We start from the raw sequence: 27,287 nt of genomic DNA, 5'->3' as shown, positions 1-27,287 counted from the left end.
TCCAAAGATGTAACATGCAGAACTTATGCTTGGCTCTCAATCCCTTCCTACCCTGAAACTGAATTTGCTCTCCAACTAAACTCCATGCTAGTCAATATAGTGTGGAAGAATCCTTCATTTTTCAGTTTCTTAATGAACATCACATATAGTTTTCTGTTTCATAAGATATAACCTACAATCACATAAATAGTTAAAGTCAGGGAAAATTAAAAATATCAGACCAAAAATTACACTCTGTAAGACTTCTGCATAATCTCCAGATTGTTTCAAGAACCGCTGATTTAACATTGCATAGACTCTGAACTCTTCCACTGCAGTCATTAAGAGAATTTCAATTATATAAGCATTAATATGATAATTACATAATCTTTAATGTACAATTACTATTCATTTTATTGTTTATTTTGGAGCAGAAGAATGATATGTCTTATTACATTCTCTAAATGTGAATTTTCATAAATGTGATTAATTCTGAGGAGAATTAATGAATAAAAAGGGAGCCATTGTAAATATACATGAAATTTACAAATTTATGACAAGTTCAGGTGAGCTTACATTCATTTTCCCAGCAACTCAGAGCCCTGATATTCTGGAGTCATGCCTCATGAGAATGTAGGGGCTTACAGATGGAAAACATGCAGCTAATAGTGTAGAAGTGTTCACTAGCCAAAAACTGGGATTGTTAAATACTACCAAACAAATGTGGAAGACTGAGGAGAGAGTCCATGAACATACAAAGGTGCACACCAGGACAAGAATGCTTTGGGTGGCTCTGATCTCAGGGGAGGATCTTGGGGAAAGATTCTTCCTATGCATATGTTGGACTCGCTGGTTGTGCCTGTACAGGATAAAAACCATGGAGCCACTGGAGCAGATCATGAGCCCCAAGCAGAAACCATCATAGGATAAAAACAATACTATATACAGTGACTCCGTATTGTCACCATGAGTTATGGAAGAACAGTAGCCATAATCTCTTTTCCTTGTGATATTTGTGTTGCTCTCTTTCTCAGTCATATAAAAAAGACCGAGAATATTTAGCATCACATTCAGAACCCAGCAGAAAATGTTAGAGGTGCCCATGTACTTGGGAGCTTCTGCTTTAAGCTCTGCCCACATGGAGTTCAAGGGGTTGATGGTGATGGCCTGGAAAACACTCAAGGGGCAGGTGATGCCAATGGACACATTCCTGCTCGTTCTGTGAACATAGAAAACAAGTTTACACCCAATGTCATTGAGGAAATCTTTTAACCCCAAAGCTAACATTGTTTGGAAGACCCCTTTAGAGAGAATGGCTAAGAGGTTGGCTACAGTCAAGTGTTTGAGAATCAAATCTGTGGACCTCAACCTGGATCCTGTCAAGTAAAAGAATAGATAATGGTAAAGAAGACAGAAATTCCCCAGAATTCCAACTATAGTCTGTATGAAAAAAATTATTCCTATCACCAGATCCCTGGTGGCTATTCTTTCAGTTGTCCATGACTGATATTCCTCCTCTGAGCCACAGATACCTGCGTGGGAACATGAGGCATGAGTTACATGAATCATATTAACTGAAATACAATATTCTCAGCCTATATTATTTCCCAATTAGATAAATGATTTAAAAATTTTCTTTTATTAACAGGTTTCCAATAGTTGAATGTAGAACTTTTAAATGGTGCTTACAAAATATGATTCACTGCTATGAAGGCCGTGTGTGTAATAAATATTGTGTTGCTAATAAGTCCAAGGGACTAGCAGTACTATTATATTCATTGGGAAGATAAGAAACACTCAGTCTGACAAAGGTTAATGATTTGTCTAAATTCATTTCTTTTATAAGAGCAAGGTAGGGATTTGAATGTGGCTGGGCTGGTAAAAAGACAGTGCATGTAAACACTGTGCTTTTCTAACATGACTGGTTAGCTGTGTTCTTTATATAAAACAGATGTATATCTAGTCATTTTCATATCTTGTTATTTTATTTTAGTTGGTGGTATTTCATTTTTTAGTTTTGTTGGTAACAAGTTTCCATATATGTGTAAAGGTTAATTGTATAGGACAATACTAATTATAAATAATTATTTAGATATTTCATAAAATGTAGTTGCACTGATTATAGTCTAATTATATATGAATCTGCTCAAAGACAAATTTTATTTAATGAGTTCACAATTGGCTCTATATTGGGGCAGCGATAGAAACATTTATTTGCTTTAATGCTGGCAACACCATTGCACCTATCATGAAAACTGTAAACACTAGGTTACACTCCAAAGTACGGGCCCTGAAAAAATAGCATATGATAAAATAGCGTAGGGTAGAAATTAAATATTACTAATTTCAAATCATAAACTATGTTTATTAATATCAGACAGAAACACTAGGATTAAGGGAAGATTTGTGAAATATATTAAAATATAGGACACGTATACAAAATAGAATATCTAGGATGAGAATTATGATCATTATATAAATTGAAATTCATGAGAATGATTTGAGAATATTTTGAAATCAGATAATATAACATAAGATCCATTTGTACCTGACATCCAGTATATGAAACATTCTTTTACTTTACTGTTTCCTCAAATGCTGCTTCCCTAACTTAAAGATGGAAAACAATCTCACCAAAATCAAGAAACCATGGATGTTTTCAGAAGGAGACAATTACTGTCTCTATTAAGCAATTCCTATGCCCAGAATTAGAGAAAATATTTCAGTTGCAGTACCTGCCATTCAGAGACACAATTTCTGCACAGGATTAGATGATTAATGTAGTTTCATCCTACTCTTTATTATAAGCGTGGGGGTGGTAGTTATATCTATAGTAATCCTGAAAATGTAGGCTATGGCTCCTGGAAGGTAGGTTGAACAGCAGTTTGATTTTGCAAGCGTAGGCCTTAAACACTTAAAAAGTAGGTTTTTTACCACTTGGTTTAAATACCAACAGTCACTACCATTGAGGATTAATCTCAATTACATTAGGAGCCATTCAGGAGCCACAGCACACTGTTGTAAGATATAGAATCCTCATCTCTCTTTTCTAACTCAGCTGAAACTTCAGAAATTATTCCTTCTTCCTGTGTGTCTTTGGCACTGGAATCACATGTCCAATATGATCACTTACCCAGTCTCCTGATACCCCTTCTTCCTTGCAGACTCTACCTCTCATTCTGAAATGAATAATATTCAGCTGAGTCCCTCTGACTGCTAGGATGAGGGTAGAGTGACACCCAGGCAGCTAGTACCGTTTTGTAGGGAGACAGCCTGACCACTCCGTATGGGCTTGTGATTCTGTGACCTCCTCCCCCCAGAGAACTGCAATCGTCTTTTCACCTGTAGCTTCAGTGAGAAAACATTCTTGAGGAATTGAGAATATTTGTGAAAACCTTTCCTCCCCGTTCCTAATTACCAAATAACAAAGACAAGTTTGTAGTTATCATCCCCAAAGATACACTTGCAGTGTTTGGGAAAAAAAAAAACCTCTGTTCCTTGACTATTGGAGGCAGAAAGGGCTCATATAGAGGCAGCAGGAAATACTGAGGTCTGACACATGACAATCAACAGTGGAATAAGGAAATTAATTGTTTGATATTCACATAATGGAATGTTATACAGCAATGTTAATGAATAATCCAGAGTAACATGCAATAATACTGAAAATTCACAAACATAAAGAATGAAAAGAAATGAAAATAAAGTGCGTGGTCTACTATTTCATTAATATAAAATTTTAAAAAACAGCTAAAAGATATCTATGCTCTAACTTGTCATACTATTGGTTACTCGTGGAGGTACTGACTAGAAGGAGGCAGAAAAGGTGGCTTCCAAGGGTGCTGACAAAATTCTGTTTATTGACCTAGGTGTTGTGTATAAAATGTGTTCAGTTTGTGACGTTTCATTGAGCTCTGTATGACCTGTGCGTGTGACATTAATTTTTTTCTTTATATACAGTACAACAATAAAAAAAAGTTGGGAGAAAATCTACTAATGTTGGATGTTGTGATATCGTGCAGGTGGAGTTAAATGTATTAAACTACTACACCATTATTAGCTTTTAAAAATATGCTGTAATTTAACAACTATGAAATATGGTGTATACAACTTCCAAGGTAAAAGAAGTCCAATGTGGAATATTTAAAAGTTAGTACAGAAGAATTTAAAATAGAAAATCTAAGAACATACAACAGAGTTAATGAAGAGCACAGTATAAAACAGTAATTCCAACCCAAAATATATTCATTATTATATTAAACATGAATAGACTATTTATTATTTTAAAGTGAAACATATTTTACTGAATGCAACTGGATACTTTTTCTATAAATATATCTAAACAATAGGAATTTAACTAGAAAAAAAGAAAAATATATTTTACATAATTTTTCCAATAATTACATAGCCTCTAAAGTAAAGCGGCAAAATATAGAGTTACTTCAAAAATTGAAACAAAAGAGTTTAAAGCAGAAAGGATGAAAAAATAGAAAAGGTGTAATGAAGAGCATATAAGAAGTTGATGAATCCAGTGCCAAATATATCCACTCTCATGTTAACCATAAAACCCTAATTACAACTAATAAAATCAAACATTTTAAACTACGTTCTATTGACTTTATTTTCCAGACATATAGGTAAAATATAAGGGTTGAAATAGAAAAATAAAAACTACATTCCAAGTGAGTTTAACCAATTACACAACAAACATGGTTAAATTAGATAAAATAGAATTTTAAACCTAAGGCATACTTTTTTTATTGTAATGAGTATTATAATTTTATTTCTTGATTTGTAGGTTTCCAATATTATTGATTGATGGAAACAAACATAACTTGACTTATTTTATATAAATATATATGTGCATATATACACAAACATATATACAGAGACATACATACATATATATACAAATGTATACATATATAAGGGTACATTTATATGTACACATCTTGCTTTATGGTCTAATATGTAGCAAATATTCCTATAAGTCTCCTGAGCTAAAAATATGTTTCGCTATTTTTGCAGCTTATGGTTCATTATATACCCATTAGGTCAAAATAATTCTTTTGTCTTTCAAATTTTAAATCTTAATACTTTATTTTAGCTTTACAATGTAAACACAGAGAAAGCAATATTAAAATATTTCCTAAAATTAAGGAAATATCCATTTTCCTTCTTTAAACCTTACTCCCAATACTCCAAATAAACAATGTGGATTCACAACTTACCCTTTCAAACGGCTACTCCCCCACTGCTCAAGTTTAATAGAAGCCTCCACCCTAAACTGATTTCCTCACCTGAGAGACCTGAGAGCCTCTTTCTAATCATTATGCCCAATTGGCATCTTCACATAAATGTTCCTTCTACAGATCTCCAAATCCATGCATTTTTATCTAATACAGTTTGTATTTTTTCATAGACAATACTCACTTGATATTTTTTAAAAATCAACAAAAACTACTTTTATGCTCTCCTTTGTCCCATGTGAAGTCAATCTGGCCCTTTCTACGTAAAAACATTTTGAATAAATCTCCCTTCAAAACATCCAATTTCAAATGAGTAGTGTCTCTCTAAAGATGCAACTTATAAAACTCACACTTGGCCTTTGTTGCCTCTACTCTCTGAACATGAAGTTGCTCTCCAGCTTAACTCCAGGCTATTCATTATTCTGCGGGAGCTGGTGTTGTCTTCAGTATTTTAAATGACCACCTCAAATGCGTTCCTGTTTTATGGAACTTTTCCTGCGATCCCATAAGTAACTAATGTCTGGGAAAATTCATTATGTCAGATTGAAAGTTACTTGCTCACTGTCTTCTCCTTAATATCTAGATGTTTCACGATCCTGTGTTTTAAGTTACATAGACTCTGAACTCCTTCACTACAAATGTTATTAAATTCCTTTACATAAGTATTAATATGACACATATAATATTTCAATTATAACTGCAGTCAATTTATTGTTTATTTTTCATCAGAAGCTCAGTGTGTCTTCCTTACCACTCTCTTATAAATGGCTGTTTCAGAAATGTGCTTACACTTTGAGGGGATTAAAGAATAATCAACTAACTATTGTGAATATACATAACATTTGTATTTATGATTTTAATTTAAATTTTAAATATTAAAGAATTTTTGTATTCCTTATTCAAGCAAAGCAACACCTGAAAACTCTGGAGTCATGACTCATGAGAATGTAGGGGCTTATAGTTGCAAAATGTGCAGCAATTAATATACAGAGCTTCACTAGCCACAAAGGGTGATTAATTAAAACAGCCAAACAAATGTGAAAGACAGAGGCGAGAGTGCATAATGATACAAAGTTTCTCACCAGGACAAGGATGCTTTGGGTGGCTCTGCTATCAGAAAACGATCTATGGGACGGACTGTTTGTAAGTATATATTTTACCCGCTCCTTAAGCCCATGTGGGATGAAAACCATGGAGCTACTCACCAGATCATGAACCCCAAATAGAAAACATCATGGAATAATAACAATGCTACATACAGTGACTGTGTGACGTTGTATTGAGCTACGGAATAACAGTAGCCATAATATTTTTTTCCCTGTGATGTTTGTGTTGCTTCTTTTGCCAGTCACATACAAAATAACAAGAATAGATTTAGCACCGTGTTCAGGATCCAGAAGAGGATATTAGTGGTGCCCAGGTACTTGGGGACTTTCACTTTAAGCTCTGCCCACTTGGAGTTCCTGGAACTAATTGTGATCACCTGGAAGATGCTCAAGAGGTAAGTGGTGCCAATGGAAACATCCCTGCTCACTCTATGAATATAGAAAACCAGTTTACACCCAATATCATTGAGGAAATCTTTTAACCCCAGAGCTGCCATTGTCTAGCGGACTCAGAGAGAATGACTGAGGAATTAGCAGCAGTCAGGTGGGTGAGAATCAAATCTTTGGACCTCAACCAGCATCCTGTGTAATAAAGGAAGAGATAGTGGTGAAGAAGACAGCAATTCCCCAGAATTCCGACTATCATCTGTAATAAAATGGTCATTCCTGTTGCCATATCCCCAGAGGCCATTCTGTCAATTCCCAGTGATGATCTTCTTTTTCTGAGCCAGAGGTTTCTGCATGGGTACATGAGGCGGGGTTACGTGTATCAAGTCAACTGAAATCGCGTATTGTCCACCTATATTAGTTCCCACGTATAAATAATTATTTATTGTTTCTCTTTTATCTATATGTTTTCAAGGTTTGAATGTGTCACCTTTGAAGAGCTCTCACAAATTATAAATCATCGCTATGGAGGCCATACATGTAATAAATTCTGGATTCCTCATAACTTCATAAGACAGGCAGGACTAATATTTTCATTCCAAAAATAAGGAGCACTTAGGCAGGTAAATTTTAATGATTTGTCTAAATTCAAATTTGTTTTATGGGCAAAATTTGGACTTGACCCGGATTAACTCACGAAAATGTAGTACACTTATACACTATGCATTCTAACATGACTAGCCATATTCCTCAAATAATATCAATGTGTATTTATTATTTATGATTATTTTACCTTGTAACTGTATTTGAGATTGGTGGTATTTTATTTTATAATTTTGTTTGTAAAAAGTTTCCATTTATAATGTATTATGCAGGCCAATAAAATTATGCATACAGATTTAGATTTTTAATAAAACATAGATGCACGGATTGTAGTATAATTCTATAGGGACTTGCATTATGACACATTATATTTCAATAATGTACAATTGGCTCTGTATTGAGATGGCACCAGAAACACAGATTTTCTTTTATGCCAGGAACCAAATGACACTATTCACAGGTATCACAGAACACTGTCTTGATCTAAACTATGGGTCATGAAACACCAATATATGCTAAAGGATTTCATAGGGTAGAAACTCACTGTTACTAATTTCAGAGGATAAACTAGTTTGTGTATTAATATATGACAAGTAAAATTATTAGCAATAAGATAAGCTTTGTGAAAGATATTAAAATATACACACATATACAAAATGGAATGTCTAGGGTATGGTATATGTATATTTTATTAATTGAAATTGTTGAGCTTGGATTCATATCATATTAATATTAGATCATAGAATACATCAAAAGATACATTTTTACCTGAAGCTGCATTCTTAAACCAATTATTGTTATGTTACCTTTTCTTTTAATACTGCTTCCCAAAATCGAAGATGAAACAGTCTCACCAAAATTAACAGACCATGGATGTTTTCAGTAGGAAGCATTCCCTGAAGCACTTCATACACCCAGAGTTAGAGAAAATATTTCCATTCTAGCAATTGCCATTCACATACACCGTTTCTGCACAGTATTACATAATTCCTGAAGATGTATCCCAGTTTTTATTTCAATCATGGATGTAGTAGAGGTGCACCTCTAGTAATCCTGAAAATATAGTATGTGATTCCTGTAAGGTAGGCTGAACAGTTCATATATTTCAAAACTACTGTCCTTAAGCATATTAAAAATCAGGTTTCATTATCATTCAGATAAAACACCAACATCTCTATCAGTAAGGGTTACCTAAATCACACTAGGAGCCATCAGAGCTAGGTCTAGAGCCCCGTGCCTCTTTACGAGCACAGCTCATACATCAGGTATTGTTCTTTCTTCCTGTGTGGCTTTGGCATTGCACCAGTTTCAAACACAGAAGACTATCTTTTACCAGTATAATCACTCACTTACTCAGAATCAGATACCCCTCCTTGCTTGCAGATACCCCTCCTAGACTGAAATAGAAAATACTCATCTGACTTCGTCTGGCTTCCAGGATAATGGGCTCAGTGTGGTGGTCAGGACAGTATTGCGTGAGAGGGAGGGAGGAAGCCAGATCACTAGATAAGAGTTTGTGATACTATGGCCTCACCTCCCCTCAGAATTGCAGTTGTCATTTCACTTGTAGCTACAATGAGATCACACACTTAGGGAACTGAGAATGTTTGTGAGAACTGTTTTCCCAGTTGTTAGTCACTGAAAAACAATTAAAATTTTGTAGTTAACATCTCCAAAGAGACTATTGCAGTTTGGGGGAAGGGCTTTTTATTTTCTTTTATCCCTAGAGGCAGACAGGAACTCATACAGAGGCAGCAGGTAATACTGAGGTCTGACACATGAGGGATGGCAGCAAAGCTCATGGGTTTCACTGGTTTCCTTGCTCACCATCAAATGGGTGTTGCTGGCTTTCTCCTTATCTACCACACCTAGTTCATATTATACTATAGTTATCTATGTTATTAACTCCTTCCTGAAACAGGTCTTCTCTCTTAAATTCTTTTAGGCAGTGAAGAGAAGGTCAAAGTTTCTTCCTGAGTCTTTTGTTCTTAAAAATAATTAAGACAGAGAGACATATTTTGAGATAGTATATTCTGCTCCCCTACATCCCCATCTATGAGACTTCTGTAAGAAGTTTCACAGCCCAGAAGCTGAGTTGGTAGATTGTTCCATCTCACTGAACTAGTCTCTTGGTCCTGACAATAGGTCAGTTCAGTTAAATTTACTTCAGGAGGTGTTGATGCAGGTGGGCTTCCAAAGTTATGCCTGTATTGTGTAAGCATGCAATCAGGTATTTAATAAAAGGCATGGAAACAAAAAGAAAAACAAAGGTTAATAGTTGGAGCAAATCTTAAACCAGTTTCTCAGGCCAAGGGCTAACCAGTAAAGATTTCTAGATGTGACAGTCGAAGCATCTTTTGTAGTTTGAAATGTCTTTGATGATATCATCGACTGTTCGGGTATCTCTCTGAGTGGCTTACACAGAAGCAGCCACAAAGATTGTCTTAACATGGTCTATTGTGGTGATTTCTCTTAAGTTTATATTTAGTTGTTTAGCTTAAGTTTACAGGGCTTCAGGAAAAAGGGCAGCTTTAGTTCTCAGTGATTCCCAGTCAAAAATGAGGGGAAAATTGGAAGCATTAGTTTGGAGAGTTGTAGTCAGATATTTGAGGAAACTAGAAGAATTTAGCATCTAGTCCAGTTCACGGGTAGAAAACAAAAACCTCAAAGACAGTTAACTGAACTAGAATCTAACATCCACAAATCTGTACTATAGTTTCTAGGGAAACATAATTTTTCTCTCTAAAACCACCCTAACTTTTTTCACCAAAGATAGCCAAATTGAAACTAATTGTCTTGCAAAATAAGTTTAGTTTCAATAACCTTGCCCCAGTTATGTACTTAAATACAGGAAGAATAGCAATTGATCATATAGACTCCTTAAAATCTTATTTCCTGAAACTTTTCTTAAGAAATCTCAGATTGAACTTTTAAAGGCCTCTCAAAGCCAGGAAACCAAGCCAAGGACTTTTCCTCAGACTCCACCTGCAATACTTATGGATCTGGGTGAATTCTTCTCTTTTTGAGGTCCCCAAAACATCTTGAGTTTCTTGCACCTGCCAAGAAGTGATCTTCCTCACTCAACTGCTAAGGTCGATGGGAACCCTGTAAGCAAGGTACCAGGCTGACATTTCCAAAGGGTTTTATTTATTTCATGAAGTCAACCTTTGCTGACTTTGTCCTTAAAGCTGTCTGGTCATATCTGAGTCTATTCATGTCTCTCTTAAATATGACATTCCACTCAAAGCCTTGGGAATACAATCAATGTTTCTTATTGTTTACTGTTATGAGGAGAACAGACTCTTACTGAACTTGTGGAAACAACTGTATTCCCATGAAAATAAGAATACTCACTCATCAAGAGTTTCCAAATCATTAGTCAAATTTAAATTAGAAAGAAAAAGAATATACGATAGTTATAATGAAGAGCACACAAGCAGTTGGTTAATCCATTCCCAAATGTATCCATTTTCGTGTTAACAGTAAGGACTACTTCTAAACAAATCAAACATTTCTAGTATATTGAGTTGTATATTTTTCAAGTGATACACCTAATATATAAGTAGTAACTATAAAAACAAATATATATATATATTCCATGTAAATTTAATGAATTAAACAACGAGCATAATGATACACATATCAGAAAATACAGACATAAAGATTAAAGTAGTGTGTTGTTATTTTAATTAGTATTATTTTTAGAATTCTTAATTAACAGTGTTCCAATACATTGACTGATGAAACGCAAGCATAATTTGACTGCATTTATATTTATACACGTGTGCACATATAAACATGCTGATGAACAAACTCACATATATACGTATATATACATGCAAATACACACATACACAAATATATATAAACACAGGTACATATGTGTATTATATATACAAAAAATAAGCATATTGTTTTGTTGTATAATATGCCTTCAATATTGCAATGTGTATCACGTAAGCTTAAAATATGTGTTTATTTTTTTGGCAGAAGTTTCAGTAACGGTCCACTAGGTGAAACTAATTTGTTGTTTTAATATTTGAAAGTTTAATTGTTTGTATCAGCTTTATAATATAGGTAAATCAATGTTAAAATCATTTATAAAATTGAGGAAATTTCCATTTTATTCCTTTGAATACCCCCGGGCCAAAAGGGACACAGAAACAACATGGATTCATGACTTACTCTTCCAAATACCAGTTACACCACTGCTTCAAGATTCATCACCATAACCTTATTTCCTCACTTTGGAGACATGGAAGTGTACCTTGGAGCCTGTTTCTGCCAACGTGCTCAATTGGCATCTTCACATTTTGGAAAAAATCTACCTTCTACAGATCCCCAAATCCATATAATTTTATCCCAGACAGAGTGCATTTTTCATAGGCAACACTTATTTCATGTCTTTCAATATGTGCAAAAATATACTCTTGTGCCAATTTGTCTGACTTCACTTCAATGCAGCCATTTCCACAAGAAAATGTGTTAAGTGTAATAATCTCCCCTCATAACATCTTATTTGAGATGAATATGGTCCTCTAAGGATAGAATGTACAAAATCCATAATTAGCCCTCAATGCCTTGACACTCTGAAATTGAGCTCACTCTCCAGCTTAAGTCCATGGTCTTCATTTATCTGTGGGAGAATTTTCCTTCCTACAGTTTCTAGAAAGCTGACCCCAATAAGTGTTCCCGTTTTATGGAACATTTCCTGCAATCCTACAAGTAGTTAATGTCTGGAAAATTTATTATATCAGTTTGAAAGTTACCTTCTTAACTCCAATTTGTTTCAAGAACTACTATTTTAATATTGCATAGACTCTGAACCCCTCCACTGAAAATATTAATACAATTTACATTACATCAATATTAACATAATATTATCATATTTCATTTATAGTTGCTATAGATTTTATTGTTTATTTAGCAGCAGAAGCTCAGTCTGTCTTGTTTACCACGTCCTTGTAATGTGAGTGTTTCAAAACCGTGCTTGTATGCTGAAGGAGCCTAATGAAAAACAATTCACCTTTGTGAATATGCATAAAATGGACAAATTTATGAAAAGTTTAGGGGATTTTGTATTCCATTCCAAGCAAAGAAGACCCAAGATATTCCAGGGTCATGGCTCATGAGAACGTAGGGGCTGACAGTATGGAAATATGCAGCACATAGTATAGAAGTGTTTCTCATCAGAAACTGAGATTGTTAAAAACTGCCAGACAAATGAGGGAGACAGAGGAGAGAGTCTACAAAGACAAAAAAGATGTGCACCAAGACAATGATGCTTTGTGTAGCTGTGTATTCAAGGGAGGATGTGGTGGACAGATTGTTCGTGTGTATGTATCAGACCTGCTGCTTGTGCCTGTGCAGGATGTAAACCATAAAACCATTGGCCTAGACTATCAACACCAAAAAGAAACCATCATGATGTAATACCAACACTACGTAAAGTTTCTGTGTGATTTTTCCATGAAGTAGTACATATCAGTGGACAAAATCTCTTTTCTGTATGAAGTTTCCTTTGTTCCTTTTATCAGTCATATGCAGAAGGAGTATAATATTTAGCATGATGTTTAAGATCCAGTAGAAGATATTGGATGTTCCTGTGTACTTGGGGACTTTCACTCTAAGATCTGCCCACCTGGAGGTCAAGGGACTGATAGCGATGGTCTGGAAGACACTCAAGAGGCAGGTGGTGCCAATGGACACATCCCTGCCCACTCTGTGAACATAGAAAAGAAGTTTGCTTCCAAAATCATTGAGCAAATCTTTAAACCCAAAACCTGCCATCGTTTTTCTTTAGAAAAAATAACTAAGAGGTTGCCTACAATCAGATTCTTGAGAATCAAATCTTTGGACCTAAACTTGCATCCTGTCAGTTAAAGGATAAGATAAAATAACAGAGATATTCCCCAAAATTCCAACTATAGTTTGTAGTGAAAAGATCATTCCTATCACCAAATCTGTGGTGGCCATTCTATGAAATCCCAGGAAGCGGTAGCCATCTTCCGAGCCAGAGATTACTGGATGGAAATACGAGGCATGAACTAAATACATCATGTCAACTGTAATTCAATACTCTCCACTTAAATTTGTTCCCATGTAGAAATAGTTATTTATACGTTTTAAAACCGTGTTTCCAAGAGTTGAGCATATAACATTTAAAGAGTTTTCACATGTGTCCCATACCTTGTTGGCTGTACTGCCCCTTTGGTTAAAGGTATGTAGTGATGTAGCCTGGTCAAATATTTATTTACTATTTACCTCTACTTCCACTGCCATTTCTGTTCTATGAGGAAAGGCTTCAACCCATCCAGCAAAGGTGTCTACAAAAACCAAGAGATACCTAAACCCACCTGGTGCAGTTGGCATAACTGCAAAGTCCACCTGCCAATCCTCCCCTGGCAGGGTTCCTCTGGACTGTACGGCTTTTGCCAGGAGTGGTATTGGTGCCCTGGTTTTTACATTATTTTGTTGGCAATGTACAAATTTCTTTGTTAATTTCTCTATTATTTCCTTTAAACCCAGGATTCTCACTATGCCCAGAAGCCAGTTGTACAAGGTTTCTTTTCCATAGTGAGCGGAATTGTGAGCAAACTTTATCATTGCCAAGGATGTATTTTTAGACAACCAGACCTTTCCTTTGCGGTCCATCATCCACCTCCCTGAGATAGGAGATGTTTGGAAATGGCTTTCTTAGCTAACTGTATTTCGTGTGGGCTGTATGTGGGGGTGAATTCATAGAGGGGCAGAGAGGGAATGAGGGCCACTTGGAGAACCTCTTCTGTTAAGGCTTCTTATTTGACAGTTGCATCAGCCAACTGATTTCCCTTGATCCTTCTGATTCCCCCTGCTGATGTCCTTTGCAGTGTACAACTGCAAACTCTTTTGGTTCATTGACTGCTGAAAGCAGCCTGAGTAGTTCCCTTCCTTACTTAATTTCATTACCGTTGGCTGACAAAAGACCCCTTTCTTTTAAAATGGCCCCGTGAGCATGAATAACAGAGAAGGCATATTTGGAATCAGCATAGATAGTAAAAATTTTTCCTTTTCCTAATTCCGATGCTCTTTTTGGGGAAATGAGTTCTGCCTTTAGTGCTGGTGTTCCTGGGGAGAGTGCCTTTGCTTCTCTGGTGGTCTGGAGGGAGACCACAGTGTAGCCTGCTCTGCACTGACCACTAACAACAGAACTGCTTCCATCTACAAAACATGCTTACACTGCATTCTGTCAAGGGTGCCTTTGGAGGGCTTTCCTGATGGAATATACCTGATCCACTAGCTCAGAAAGGTCATGTATCAGAGGCTTCTGTGATTCAGGAAGCAAGGCGGCTGGATTTAGGCCCTGGCAAGCCTTTAAGAGTAGCTGAGGAGTACCCAGCAGTGTCGCTCAATACTGCAACGTTCTGCCATTCGTGAAACAGTGGTGTCCTTTTGTTTCCAAAATACTTGAAATCTGATGTGAGGAACATGGAGCTAGGGGCTGTCCCATAGTGAGTTTTTCTGCTTCTTTAATTAACAGGCAGGTGGCTGCCACGGCCCGCAGGCAAGTTGGCCAGCCTCTGACATGGTCTCCAGATGTTTTAAAAAATAGGCAACCAGGGGCCAGCCCTACGGCGCAAGAATTTAAGTGCGCTCACTCCACTGCAGCAGCCCGGAGTTCGCAGGTTCGGATCCCAGGTGTGCACCGACGCACCGCTTGTTAAGCCATGCTGTGGCCGTGTCCCGTATAAAGTAGAGGAGGATGGCCACGGATGTTAGCTCAGGGCCAGTCTTCCTCAAGAAAAAAGGGGAGGATTGGCATCAGATGTTAGCTCAGGGCTAGTCCTCCTCACCAAAAAAAAAAAAAAAAAGGCAACCAAGCTCTTAAGTGGTCCAAGCATTTGAGTTAATGCTCCTGTGGCTACTCCTTGTTTTTTATTTACATAGAGATCAAAGGGTTTGGTTAAGTCAGGTAAACCCAAAGCAGGAACACTCATCAGGAGTTCTTTTAGCATTTTGACGTCCTGTTCACATCATTTGTCCCATTTGAAGGGATCAGTTTCCTGCCCCTGTAGCTTGTCATATAGGGGTTTTGCTACTAGTCCAAACATTGGGATCCAAATGCAGCAGAAACCTGCCATTCCCAGGAACCCCTGTAATTGTTTTCTGGTAGTTGGAGAGACCCATACGTAAAAGGCTAATTTTCTTTCTTGCAGAAGCTGCATTGGCCTTGTGAAATTATGAACCCCAAATATTTAATGGTTTCCTTAGATATTTCTGCCTTTTTTCTAGAGACTTTATATCCCCTATCAGCTAAGAAATTTAGAACCATAACCATGTTCCCGTCACAGTCCTCCTTGTAGGGCTTGCAACAAGGATGTCATCCACATATTGCAATAAAGTCCCACAGTTTAATTTCAGGTCTCTCAAGTCTCTACTCAAGATTTCTCCAAAAGGGGTTAGGGAGTTTTTAAATCCTTGTGCAACACAGTCCAGCAATATTATTGTTTTTGATGAGTCTCAAGGTCCTCCCTTTGAAAAGTGAACAGTTCCTGAGATGCAGGTCCAAAGGGATGCAGAAGAAAGCATCTTTTTGGTCCAGAATGGTGTAATATTTGCTACCTCCAGGAAAGTTTTCTAAGAGGGTGTATGGGTTTAGTACCATTGGATGAATGTCCCTGGTAGCCTCACTTACAGCTGTGACGTCTTGTACAAACCGGTATTCTCCCATCCCTGGTTTCTTAACAGCAAGGATGGGAGTGCTGCAGGGGGGTCTTCAAGGTTTTATTAACCATTGCCTCAAAAGTCTGTTCAATACAGGCAGGAGCCCAGCTAAAACTTCAGGTTTTAGAGGGTATTGTTTTACCCTAGGACAATGGACACTCTGCTCTGTTAAGAGGCGAGGCATTAACAGACCGTCCCACTTGTCCTTTTGCGCAAATGGTGGCATCAACTCGAGTTAAAACATTTTCTGGAATGACTTCAGCCAATTTGGTTGGCTTATGAAGGAATGCCACAAACTCTGGTCTTCAATTCTGAGGAAGCTTAACTTCTATTTTATCCTGCTGAGGACTTATGGCGGCCCCTAACTTTGCCAACAGATCTCTCCCTAACAAAGGAATTGGACACCCTGGCATATACAAAAAAGAGTGTTTTAAAACTTTGGAACCTATTTCACAGGTCAGAGGCTCTAGGAGATCCTTGGTTTCTGCTTTTCCTGATACCCCTTTTATATTTCATTCCCTTTTGGAAAGAGCGCCCTTCTTAGTAGTCAAAACAGAGTATATGGCTCCTGTATTGAGCAGGAACTTGATTTCCTCTCTGGCAACATCTAAGGTAACCCAGAGCTCCTCAGAGGAGATCTCGAGAGCCAGATGGGGAGCCCCTTCGCCCCATCAATCTTCCTTTCTAGTCAGGGGTAGCTGGAAGGAATTGGGCTTGTCTAGCCCCTTCCTTCTTGGCGATGGTTTGGATTCCTTCTTTCAGTGCGTTCTTCCTGCCTGCAGTAAGCACATTGATTAGGCCTGAGCTTTACAGGCACCTTTTTGGTCACACGTTGGGGGTCAGGGGCACTCACCCATGGTGATTCCTTCCTCCCAGGTTACCTGGGAGAGACTGCAGTGCTACTGCGAACAAGGTTGCTTGCTTTTCCATCTCCATTTCTTCTTCTGCCCCATCTCCGTTGTTGAAAACCTTAAAGGTAATCTTCACCAACTGAGAGTGGTTGGTCTCAGGACCAACAGCCAATTTTTGGAGTTTCCATCGGATATCAGGGGCACTCTGAGATAGGAGATAGGTTCCTAACACTATTTGGTTGCTTTCACCATCAGGGTTCCAGGGGGTGTAATTTATGAAGGCATTCCCTCAATCTTTGCATAAACGCTGAGGGATTCTCATCTTGTCTTTTTTGACTTTCCCTTAATTTATTCCAGTTAACAGGGGGTTTTCCTGCTGCCTGCATCCCTTTCAAGAGCACATTTCTATAGTGCTCTAAGGCTGCCTTATGCCCTCTTCTATTGGGATCCCAGCCCAGATCTGTGGCGGGTACTGACTCTTCAGCTGGTCACCAAATCTGGTGGTCAGGCTGATTAGTATGCTGTTTATCTGCCTCTTTCTGGGCTTCAGTTAAAACTGCTGCCTTGAGCCGACCCCGTGGCTTGGCGGTTAAGTGCCCGCGCTCCGCTATTGGCGGCCAGGTTCGGATCCCAGGTGTGCACCGACGCACCACTTCTCCGGCCATGCTGAGGCTGCGTCCCACATACAGCAACTAGAAGGGTGTGCAAGTATGACGTACAACTATCTACTGGGGCTTTGGGGAAAAAAAGGACGACGATTGGCAATAGATATTAGCTCAGAGCCGGTCTTCCTCAGCAAAAAGAGGAGGATTAGCACGGATGTTAGCTCAGGGCTGATCTTCACACACACACACACAAAAACCTGCTGCCTTTTTTTCTTTTTGATCAGCAGGGTTAACAGGAGAGTCTGTATATTAGCCCAAGTGGGGTTGTGAGTGGAAAAAATACCCATTATGATATTAAGGAAATCTTCACAATCTGCCTGCAGACCTTGAGAACGTGCCTTCCAATTGTAAAGGTCAGAGGTGTTGAAAGGCACATGCACATCTATAAGGTTTCCAGCCCCATCAGGGACTTGGCGTAAGAGAAAAATTACACCTTTTTCTGGACTGTAGCAAGTCCAGTAGCGCTGTCAGGTAGGAGATGGTGGATAGATTTAGGAGCAGCAGTGGATGGATGCAGCTCCTTGGGGACAGATGACTGATTGGGAGGATAAGGAGGGGGCTGCTCTATGGGTCTCATTGGGGTGGGTCAATGTGAGCAGACAGCATGGGTTCCACATCCCATCTCCTAGCAGGATAGAGCATGTCCTCATCATCTGGAGGGCTTTCCAGCACTGGGAAGGTATTCCCTTTGGGAGTAGATGGATTGGTCTTTACTTTGGTCAATTTGTATTTTTGCTTAACTCTCTTTCAGCTGTAAAGCCATAAAGCATTGCACATAGGGAATTTCTTCCCATTTCCTTCCCTTTTACAAAAGAGGTCCAGTTGTAGGATGGTATTACATTTCAGTGACCCATTTTCTGGCCCCCTTTCTTGATTTACCAACCTCTACTGGGGCCAAGCTGTCTTACAGAAGAATATAATCCTGTTTTTAGTCATGGGAGTATAGCTAAATAATTACCAATGATGGAGAGGCACCCTAAATAGGCTCTCCTTCAGTATGGGCACTGTATTGCTCATACTGGAGGGTTTTTGTTACAAATTTGTTTCTAGCTCCCTATAGGTAGATAGTAATGGTTAGTAGATACACAAATTCCAAAATTTTAAACCAGATGTTATTAAAATACTTACCCATACCACCGGAGTTCTCTCTAGTGATGTCTTAGAATCACACACTCAGGTGGCTCAGGGATGTCATACAGCCAAGCCTCCCTTCCCAGACCTTGTAGCTACCTAAGGAGATCTCTCTCCCAAGTTACAGAGGCTTTACTCGGTCAGGTGTCCCCAAGTAGGCTCCCTTGCAGCCAGGTCAGAAATGTCTCACAATCACCTAGACCTTAGCTTTTGCCAGACAGAATGGAAACCAAATGTGGGATCCAGAAATCTGTGCAGTTTATAGTGAGAACCATTCTTCACACTATCAGAAAGACTTTTATAGCTGGCTTGCTGGTCTGGCTCTACTCATCAATCCAGAAGAACTTCCAAACAAAATAGCCCAACGCAGCTGCCATGTTCATCTGAGGTGGTAGTGGTGCAGGGTTGGCAAATCAGGTGTCAAGAGGATCCTCTCCCTTCACCCTTCACCAAGTCACCAGCAGTGTAGGGGAGTTAACCTGGGTGAGCTGCCACTTCCCACTACTTCCCTTGTTGAAAGCTGAGTGACAAGGAGCTCAGGGATCATAGGAGCAGTCCCATCTGGCTCACCAAATTTGTGGCTGAACTCAATGGGTTCATCTCTTGGTGAGTGCAGAGGTGAAAAGCACAGCCAAGGCAGAAGTAGGTGAAGAAGAGGTTTATTGCTTGCACAAGCAGTGGAGAAGACCGGGGATAGCTCCCAATGCAGTGTCTCCCCGAACTCAGTGCTGGTAGAGACTTTCTACACAGGTGAGCAGAGGATAAAAGGTGCATTTATAACAACTTTTTAACGACAGTGTTCATTCTGGGTGCATGCATAGCAGGTAAACATGCTATTACAAACATCGGAAGATTTGAAAATGACTGCTTGGATCCTCCCAGAAGAGGAGAATTTAAGATGCTAGTGAGTGTAATGTAACTTTAGGATGCTTGGTGCTGGATTATTTTGTAGGAGTCCTGCAACAAATGTGTGAGTTTCTCTGCAAGATAGCAACATCTGCAAGACAGGGCCATCAATTTCTGCAAAACAGAACACATAGTTTCTTCTTGTCTGAGAAACATTTGACAGACCATGTTAATTGTTGATGAGACTTTTTTGTGTGTGTGCGAGGAAGATTAGCCCTGAGCTAACATCCAATGCCAATGCTCCTCTTTTTGCTGAGGAAGATTGGTCCTGGGCTAACATCTGTGCCCATCTTCTTCTACTTTATATGGGACACTGCCACAGCATGGCTTGACAAGCGGTGCCTCGGTCAGCACCAGGATCCAAACCTGTGAACCCCGGGCCACTGAAGCAGAGTGCGTGAACTTAACCACCCCGCCACCATGCAGGCCCCTGTTGATGAGACTTTTATTAGTGATACTAGGGGATTGCTAAGGTCTTTAAGAACTAAGATATGGGGAGAATGGCTACAAGAATTCACAGAAAAGTTAACTCCAAGGATGATGTGATGTTACTTGGTAAGGCAATAATAGGAGAGAAAAGAAAACATACTGTAATATATTTTGTAAATCAATTGAAATTTATTAGCCTCATTGGTAAACAATATCATTTGCTATAAACATCACAACAAAGTGAATCTGAACACAGATTCTGAATAACCTAATTTTAAAGAAAGGTAATGTTATTTATAGAAGAAAACAAAGGAGATTATATCTGTGCTCCTAGAATAGGAACATATGTCTGACACTGAGCAAAAACATTAACTATAATGGGGGAAACAAAAATTAAATTACAGTAAAATTAAGAGCTGATCTTCATCAAAAAACAGATAGATAGTGCTCTAAGAAAGGACTTGTATCATATATATAAAGAATTCCTACAAATCAATACGAAAAAGAAAGATGACACAATAGAAAAATGGTGGAGAAAACAGAAAAACAAATACTGTATGATCTCATTTATACGTAGAACATAATAAAGCCAAATTCATGGAAACAGAGATTAGATTTGTGGTTGCCAGAGGTGGAGGGTGAGGGGTGGGGGAATTGGGTGAAGGTGGTCAAAAGATACAAACTTCCAGTTTACGTAGGTAAATATGTTTTAGGGATATAATGTACAACATGATGACTATAGTTAACAATACTGTGTTGTATATTTTAAAGTTGCTAAGACAGTAGATCTTAAAAGTTCTGACCACAAGGAAAAGAATTTGTAACTATGTAAGGTGATGGATGTTAACTAAATTTACTCTGGTGATCATTTTGCAATATATACAACAAATCATTATGTTGCACACCTTAAACTTTTACAATGTTGTATGTCAATTATATCTCAATAAAACTGGAAATATTGAGAAAAACTAAACCAAAAGGTACTTTAAAAAATCATCATCCAAAGTCTCTTTAACACACACAAATATATTTTACTTCCTTAGCAATCAAAGAAATGCAAAGGAAACCACCCCTCTTGGAACAATCACACATCAACAAGACTCCAAAAATGAAAATGACAGAAAATATCAAATATTGGAATGATGTGGATGAATCAGGAATCTCATACTCTGACATTGGATGTTAGAACTAGTTAAAAAAAGATGATTTTAGAAAATATTTCACAGTATGTAATAGAGCTGGATAGTTGTAAACATACAGTCAAAAAATTCTGCTGACACATGTATACCTAAGAGATGAAAAAACATTTCTCAAGAGGAAAATAATTAATGTATGAACAGTAGTCCTAATAGCCCCCAAGTGAAAATCGCTCACATGAACAACCAAGTGGAATGATTGAATTAACTGCTTGATATTTATAGAATGGAATCTTGCACAGCAAGGTAAATAAAAAATCCACCATAACATGCAACAATATTGATAAATTCACGGACAATGTAAGGAATGAAAAAATCAAAAATGACTGCTGTATCATTTCATTTTCACAAAATTAGAAACAGGCTAAAATTTTTCTGTGCTTTTAAATATCAGAGCTTTGTTAACTAGAAGCAAGTAGTTACTGTAGATGGAAAAATGTGGTTTCTCCCATGTGCTGACAAAATTCAATTTTTTAATCTAGGTATTGAGTAGAGAGCTATGTTCACTTTGTAAGATTTCGTTGAGCTATGCATTTATGACCTATGCACGTGGCATTGATTTTTTAAAATACAGACCGACAGTAAAAAAAAAAAAAAAAAGTTGGGAGAGCTTAAGAAGTTAGCATTGGAGTGCTATCATATTGTTCAGATGGAGGTTAAATATATTAAAAAAAAATACACTCTGATTAGTTTTCAAAAGTATGCTTCAATTTCTAAGTTAAAAATGGAAAGATACTGAATGTACAACTTCTCAAGTGAAAGAGATCAAATGTAGAATGATTTTAAAAATGCAAAGTGAAATAAGTCAGAGGGAGAAGGTCAAATACCGTGTGATTCCCTTCATTAAGTAGTAGATAATAACAACAATAAACAAACACATAGAGACAGAGATTAGGTTGGTGGTTACCAGAGGGGAAGGGGGGAGGGAGGAGGGTGAAAGGGATAATTCGGTACATGTGTGTGGTGATGGGTTGTAATTAGTATTTTGGTGGTGAACATGATGTAATCTATGCAGAAATAGAAGTATAATGATGTACACCTGAAATTTTTACAAGGTTATAAACCAATGTTACTGCAATAAACAAAAAATTAAAAAAAAAAAGAGGTTGATAAATCCATTCCAAAATATATTCTTTTTTATATTAACAATAAAGACTACTTTTAATAAAATCAAACACTTTTTAGTATATTCAAATGAATACTTTAAGAGATATACCTAATTATAAGGATTCAAATACAAAAATGAAAAATATGTAACATAAATTTAACCAATTAAATAATCAGTATAATGATGTACATAGTAGATAAAATGGACATAAAGCTTAAAGCAGTGTATTATTATTCTAATTAGTATTATTTTTGTTTCTTAAATTACAATGTTCTAATACACTAAATGATGAAAAACTGGCATAATTTTACTGCATTTATATTTATATATATGTGCACCTGTAAACATGGAGATACACAAGCACACATATACATGTGTATATACATACAAATACACACATACACAACTGTGTGTGTATATATATATATACAACAAGCACACTGTTTTCGTGTATAATATGCTTTGAATAATTCAAAGTGTATCATATGAGTTTAAAATATGTGTTTATTTGGCAGAAGGTTCATATATATCCATTAGGCAAAAGTAATTTGTTGTTTCAAATATTTTAAACCTTAATTGTATGTGTCAGCTTTATGATACAAATATAGATAGACATATTAAAATCATTTGTTAAATTGTTAAAATTTCCATTTTATTCCTTTGAATATCCACAGGTGAAAAGTGACACATAAAAAAATGGATTTTTGGCTTACCCTTCCAAATAGCCACTCCCCCACTGCTTCAAAATTCATGCAAGGCTCCACCATAACCCCGTTTCCTCACCTTTGAGACATGGAAGTGCACCTTGGAACTATTTCTGCCAACATGCTCAATTTGATTCTTTACATTATAGAAAAAAATCTACTTTCTACAGATCCCTAAATCTATATAATTTTATTGCAGACAGAATGCATTTTTCATAGGTGATACTTACTTCATGGCTTTCAATATGTGCGAACATATACTTTTGTGCTCATTTGTCTGACTTCAGTTCAATCAAGCCACTTATACAAGAAAATATATTAAATGTACTAATTTCCCTTCAGAACATCTTATTTCAAAGGATTTCAGTCTCTCTAAGAATGGAAGCTACAAAACTCATATTTAGCCCTCAATGCCTCCACTCGCTGAAACTGAATACATTCTCCAGCTTAAGTGCATGGTCTTCATGTTTCTTTGGGAGAATTTTCCTTCCTTCAGTTTCTTGAATGCTAATCTCAATGGGTTTTCCTGTTTTATAGAACTTTACCTACAATATCATGAGTAGTTAATGTCTGGAAAATTTATTCTATCAGATTGAAAGTTATCTTCTTCAAGATTTCTCCATAAACTCCAGATGTTTTCAGGAAATACTATTTTAACACTGCATAATTCTGAACCCCTCCACAGCAAATATTAATAAAATTTCGATTACATAAATATTAACGTGATAATGACATCATATTTCCTTTACAGTTGCTATTGATTTATTGTTTATTTAGGAGCAGAGGTTCCGTCTGTCCTGTTTACCACTTCCTTGTAATGCGAGTGTTTCACAAATATGCTTACATGTTGAAGGAGACCACAGAAAAACAATTCACCATTATGAATATGCATAAAATGGACAAATCTATGAAAAGTTTAGGGATTTTACATTCCTTTCCAAGCAAAGCAGACCCGAGATACTCTGGAGTCATAGTTTATGAGAATGTAGGGGCTGACAGTTGGCAAACATGCATTGATTAGAGTAGAAGTGTTCCTCAGCCACCAGCTGGGATTGTTAGAGGCCACCAAAAAAATGTGGAAGATAGAGGAGAGAGTCCACAAAGATACAAAGGTGCACACCAGGACAAAAATACTTTGTGTAGCTGTGGACTCGGGGAGGATCTTGGGGACAGATTGTTCCTACGCATGTATCTAACCTGCTGCTTGTGCTTGTGTAGGATGAAAACCATGAAGCTGCTGGCTGAGACAATCAGCACAAAACAGAAACCATCACGACATAATATCAATGCTACATAGAGTTTCGATGTGATGGTATCATGAACTGTCACATAACAGTAGCCATAATCTACTTTCTGTGTGAAGTTTGTGTTGTTCCTTTTATCAGTCATATACAGGGGGTGTATAATATTTAGCATCATGTTCAAGATCCAGCACAGGATACTGGAGGTTGCTAGGTACTTGTGGGCTTTTACTTTAAGCTCTGCCAACTTAGAGTTGAAGGGGCTGATAGTGATGGCATGGAAGACACTCAAGAGGCAGGTGGTGACAATGGACACATCCCTGCTCACTCTGTGAACATAGAAAACAAGTTTGCATCCAAAATCATTGAGGAAATCTTTCAACCCAAAACCTGCCATCATTTGGGGGACTCCTTTAGAAAAAATAATTAAGAGGTTGGCTACAGTCAGATTCTTGAGAATCAAATCTGTAGACCTAAACTTGCATCCTGTGTAGTGAAGGAAGAGATAAAAGTAAAGAACAGAGAAATTCCCCAGAATTCCAGCTACAGTTTGTGATGAAAAGATCATTCCTATCACCAAATCCCTGGAGGCCATTCTGTTAAGTCCCAGAGATTGACAGTCATCTTCTGAGCCAGAGATTCCTGCATGGAAATATGAGGTATGAGCTACATGCAGCATGTCAACTGAAATTCAATATTCTGCACTGACATTGGTTACCACGTAAATAGCTTTGTTTTCTTTTAATATTTTTTAATTTTATCACATTTCCAAGAGTTGAATGTACAACATTTAAAGAGCTTTCACAGTATGTAGCACTCAAACAAAGGCTATGTCTGTAGTGCACCCTGTATTCTTCCTAACTTCATGCAATAATCAGTACTAGTATTTTTATTCAAAAGAGAAGGAGCACGGAGGCAGATAAAGTTTAGTGATTTGTCAAATTCAAACAATTTTTATGGGAAAGGTGGGTTTTGAACCTGACTGGTCTGGTCTAATGGCTGTGTATTTAAACACAGTGCTGTTCTAACAAAGCTTGTTGGCTGTGTTCTTGCAAAAAATACAGATGTGTATTTAGATTTCTCATATGATGTCACCTTAATTTAGGTTAATATTTTGTCTTTTTCTAACAAGTATCCATTTATGCTTAAATATTTGTCATGTATACTAATAATTATTAATAAATATTTAAATATCTCAATAAAATGTACATACACTAATTCTAGAGCCCTGCTCCATAACAAATTGTACTGCAATTGTGCACTCTTGGTTTTATTTGCAATTCCAACAGAAACACTAACTTGCTTTTCTGCCAGGAATGGAATGACACCTATCACTGGCAACATTGAACACTACAGCATGGCCTAAAATGTGACACTTGAAACACCAATATGTGATAAGTTACTGTACAGTCAAAGCTAAAGATTATTACTTTCAAATCTGTTTATTAAGTGACTTAAAAAGTATTATCAGAGAGAAGTCAAGATGGCGGCGTAGGCAGACTCTGAACTCACCTCCTCCCGAGGACACAGACAATTTAAAACTACTCGTGGAAAAATTATTTCTGAGAGAGAACTGAAAACTGGACAAGAGGAACTCCTGCAACAAACGACAATCCTAATTGAGGTGGAAGAGGCAGAAACTCTCTTCTGGAGAAGAAAAACGCCGCCTTCACGAGCTGCCAGCTTCACTGCTGCCCGGGAGCAGCCCAAAGGTATGCAGCCCTCCCTGGAGGTGCGGGTCCCTAAGTGGGGAGCGCCCCTGCTGTGGGAATTTTGTGGGCCCAGCACAATCGAGACAAGTGGCACAATATCTGACTTTGCCTGCTACTAAAACATTGGGGAATACCCCCAGAAAAGCTGGTTCACAAACAAATTAAAACAAGTTCTTAAAGGGCCCACACGCAAACACACCCATTTCAGAAAACAACCTAAAATCACCAGAAAGAAAGGTGCACAGTGCTTTGGTGAAAAGAGACTCACCTGATAGGCTCTGAGTGCTTTGCAGTGAGAGATGAGACCTCTCCAGGGACTGGGACATTGGTGGCAGCCATTGTTGTGGCCTGGTGTGGGCGTGCTGACAGACACCGTTGGAGTTCTCCCTTGGGCCTGCTAGCCCAGGGTCTGCCCCACCCGCTAGAGCACCGATTTAATCCAGCTCAGCCAGGGCAGGCAGCCCACCCTAGAGACTGGCCCCACCAAACAACAAGCCCTCAGGCAAATTGTGGGCCTGCATAGATTGGTGGCTGGATTCTCTGCAGCCTGGCAACCAAGCCCACTTCAGTGGGGCACGGTGTGCACACGGGGCAGGACTGTGTTGACTGTGTATGTGGACAAGTGGGCGGCAGGGCTTGTGAGCTGCAGAAGACTTGTGCTTCTCAAAGACCCACATAGAGGGTTTGCCCAACCTTCCAAAGCCTGAAACAATTGGGTGCTCCTGTGCCTGAGGCCAGCCCCACCCAGCTGCAATCCTCAGAGAGCTGACAAGAGACCTAAAGGTTGGAGGCTTATAGCAATTGTAAGCCCCTGAGCCTAACAACCTGCCACGCTGGGGGCCAACTCCCTTAAAAGAAATACTGAAACACAAATGTGCTATTATTACTTGCAGGCAACTGTGCTGGGGCTTCCCACACCCGATAAAGAGACTGAAGAGCCCACAACAACTACAAGCAGCTGAGCATCACAACAGCTGGCCAGGAGCATAACTTAGCCTCCCTGGGCGCCTACAGGGAGAGAAAACAGGCCACAACAGAAGGACACACGTAGCCCACATAGGGGTCACCCCTGAAACATTGAGAACTGAGGGAAGCACACTGCAGGCCTCCTAAGCCATCACTTATATAAGGTCACCTATGCAAGAGCAGGAGATGTAGCTGACCTACCTAATACATAAACACAAGCACAAGGAAAAAGGCAAAATGAGGAGGCAAAGGAATACATTCCAAGTAAGAGAACAGGACAAGACCCCAGAAAAGGAACTAAGAGAAACAGAAATGAGCAACCTACCCAACAGAGAGTTCAAACAAAGAGTG

At 38.1% G+C, this 27,287-nt stretch overlaps 2 protein-coding genes across 2 annotated transcripts; both read right to left on the bottom strand.

The window, feature by feature from the left end:
• Window positions 1-573: 573 nt before the first annotated feature.
• On the bottom strand, window positions 574-23,080 carry LOC147912770 (vomeronasal type-1 receptor 4-like). The gene is made up of 3 exons (XM_087422346.1): window positions 23,027-23,080; window positions 16,909-17,083; window positions 574-1,511 (listed from the first exon to the last, which is right to left on the bottom strand). Exons 1-3 carry the CDS (start codon window positions 23,078-23,080, stop codon window positions 574-576), a joined length of 1,167 nt encoding a protein of 388 aa, XP_087278472.1.
• Window positions 23,081-23,942: 862 nt separating this feature from the next.
• On the bottom strand, window positions 23,943-24,853 carry LOC147912769 (vomeronasal type-1 receptor 4-like). The gene is given in 2 exon segments (XM_087422345.1): window positions 23,943-24,175; window positions 24,178-24,853. Coding segments are annotated over 2 exon segments (909 nt in total).
• Window positions 24,854-27,287: the final 2,434 nt, after the last annotated feature.

Source organism: Ceratotherium simum, chromosome 33 (genome assembly GCF_057802395.1).
Source record: "Ceratotherium simum simum isolate JZ-2026a chromosome 33, ASM5780239v1, whole genome shotgun sequence".
NCBI lineage: Eukaryota > Metazoa > Chordata > Mammalia > Perissodactyla > Rhinocerotidae > Ceratotherium > Ceratotherium simum.
Note: the sequence above shows the minus strand (reverse complement) of the source record. Positions and strands in the feature narration are given on the sequence as shown.

What these genes read in the sequence shown, in the direction of transcription:
- LOC147912770 (XM_087422346.1), bottom strand. Translation starts at nt 23,080, where the DNA reads ATGGTGGAGCCTTGCATGAATTTTGAAGCAGTGGGGGAGTGGCTATTT. An exon ending in GGGAGTGGCTATTTGGAAGG is followed by an intron (nt 17,084 to 23,026) that starts GTAAGCCAAAAA and finishes CTCCTATCTCAG; the next exon opens with AGTGCCCCTGATATCCGATG. An exon ending in AGCACTGCAGTCTCTCCCAG is followed by an intron (nt 1,512 to 16,908) that starts GTAACCTGGGAG and finishes GTTCCCACGCAG; the next exon opens with GTATCTGTGGCTCAGAGGAG.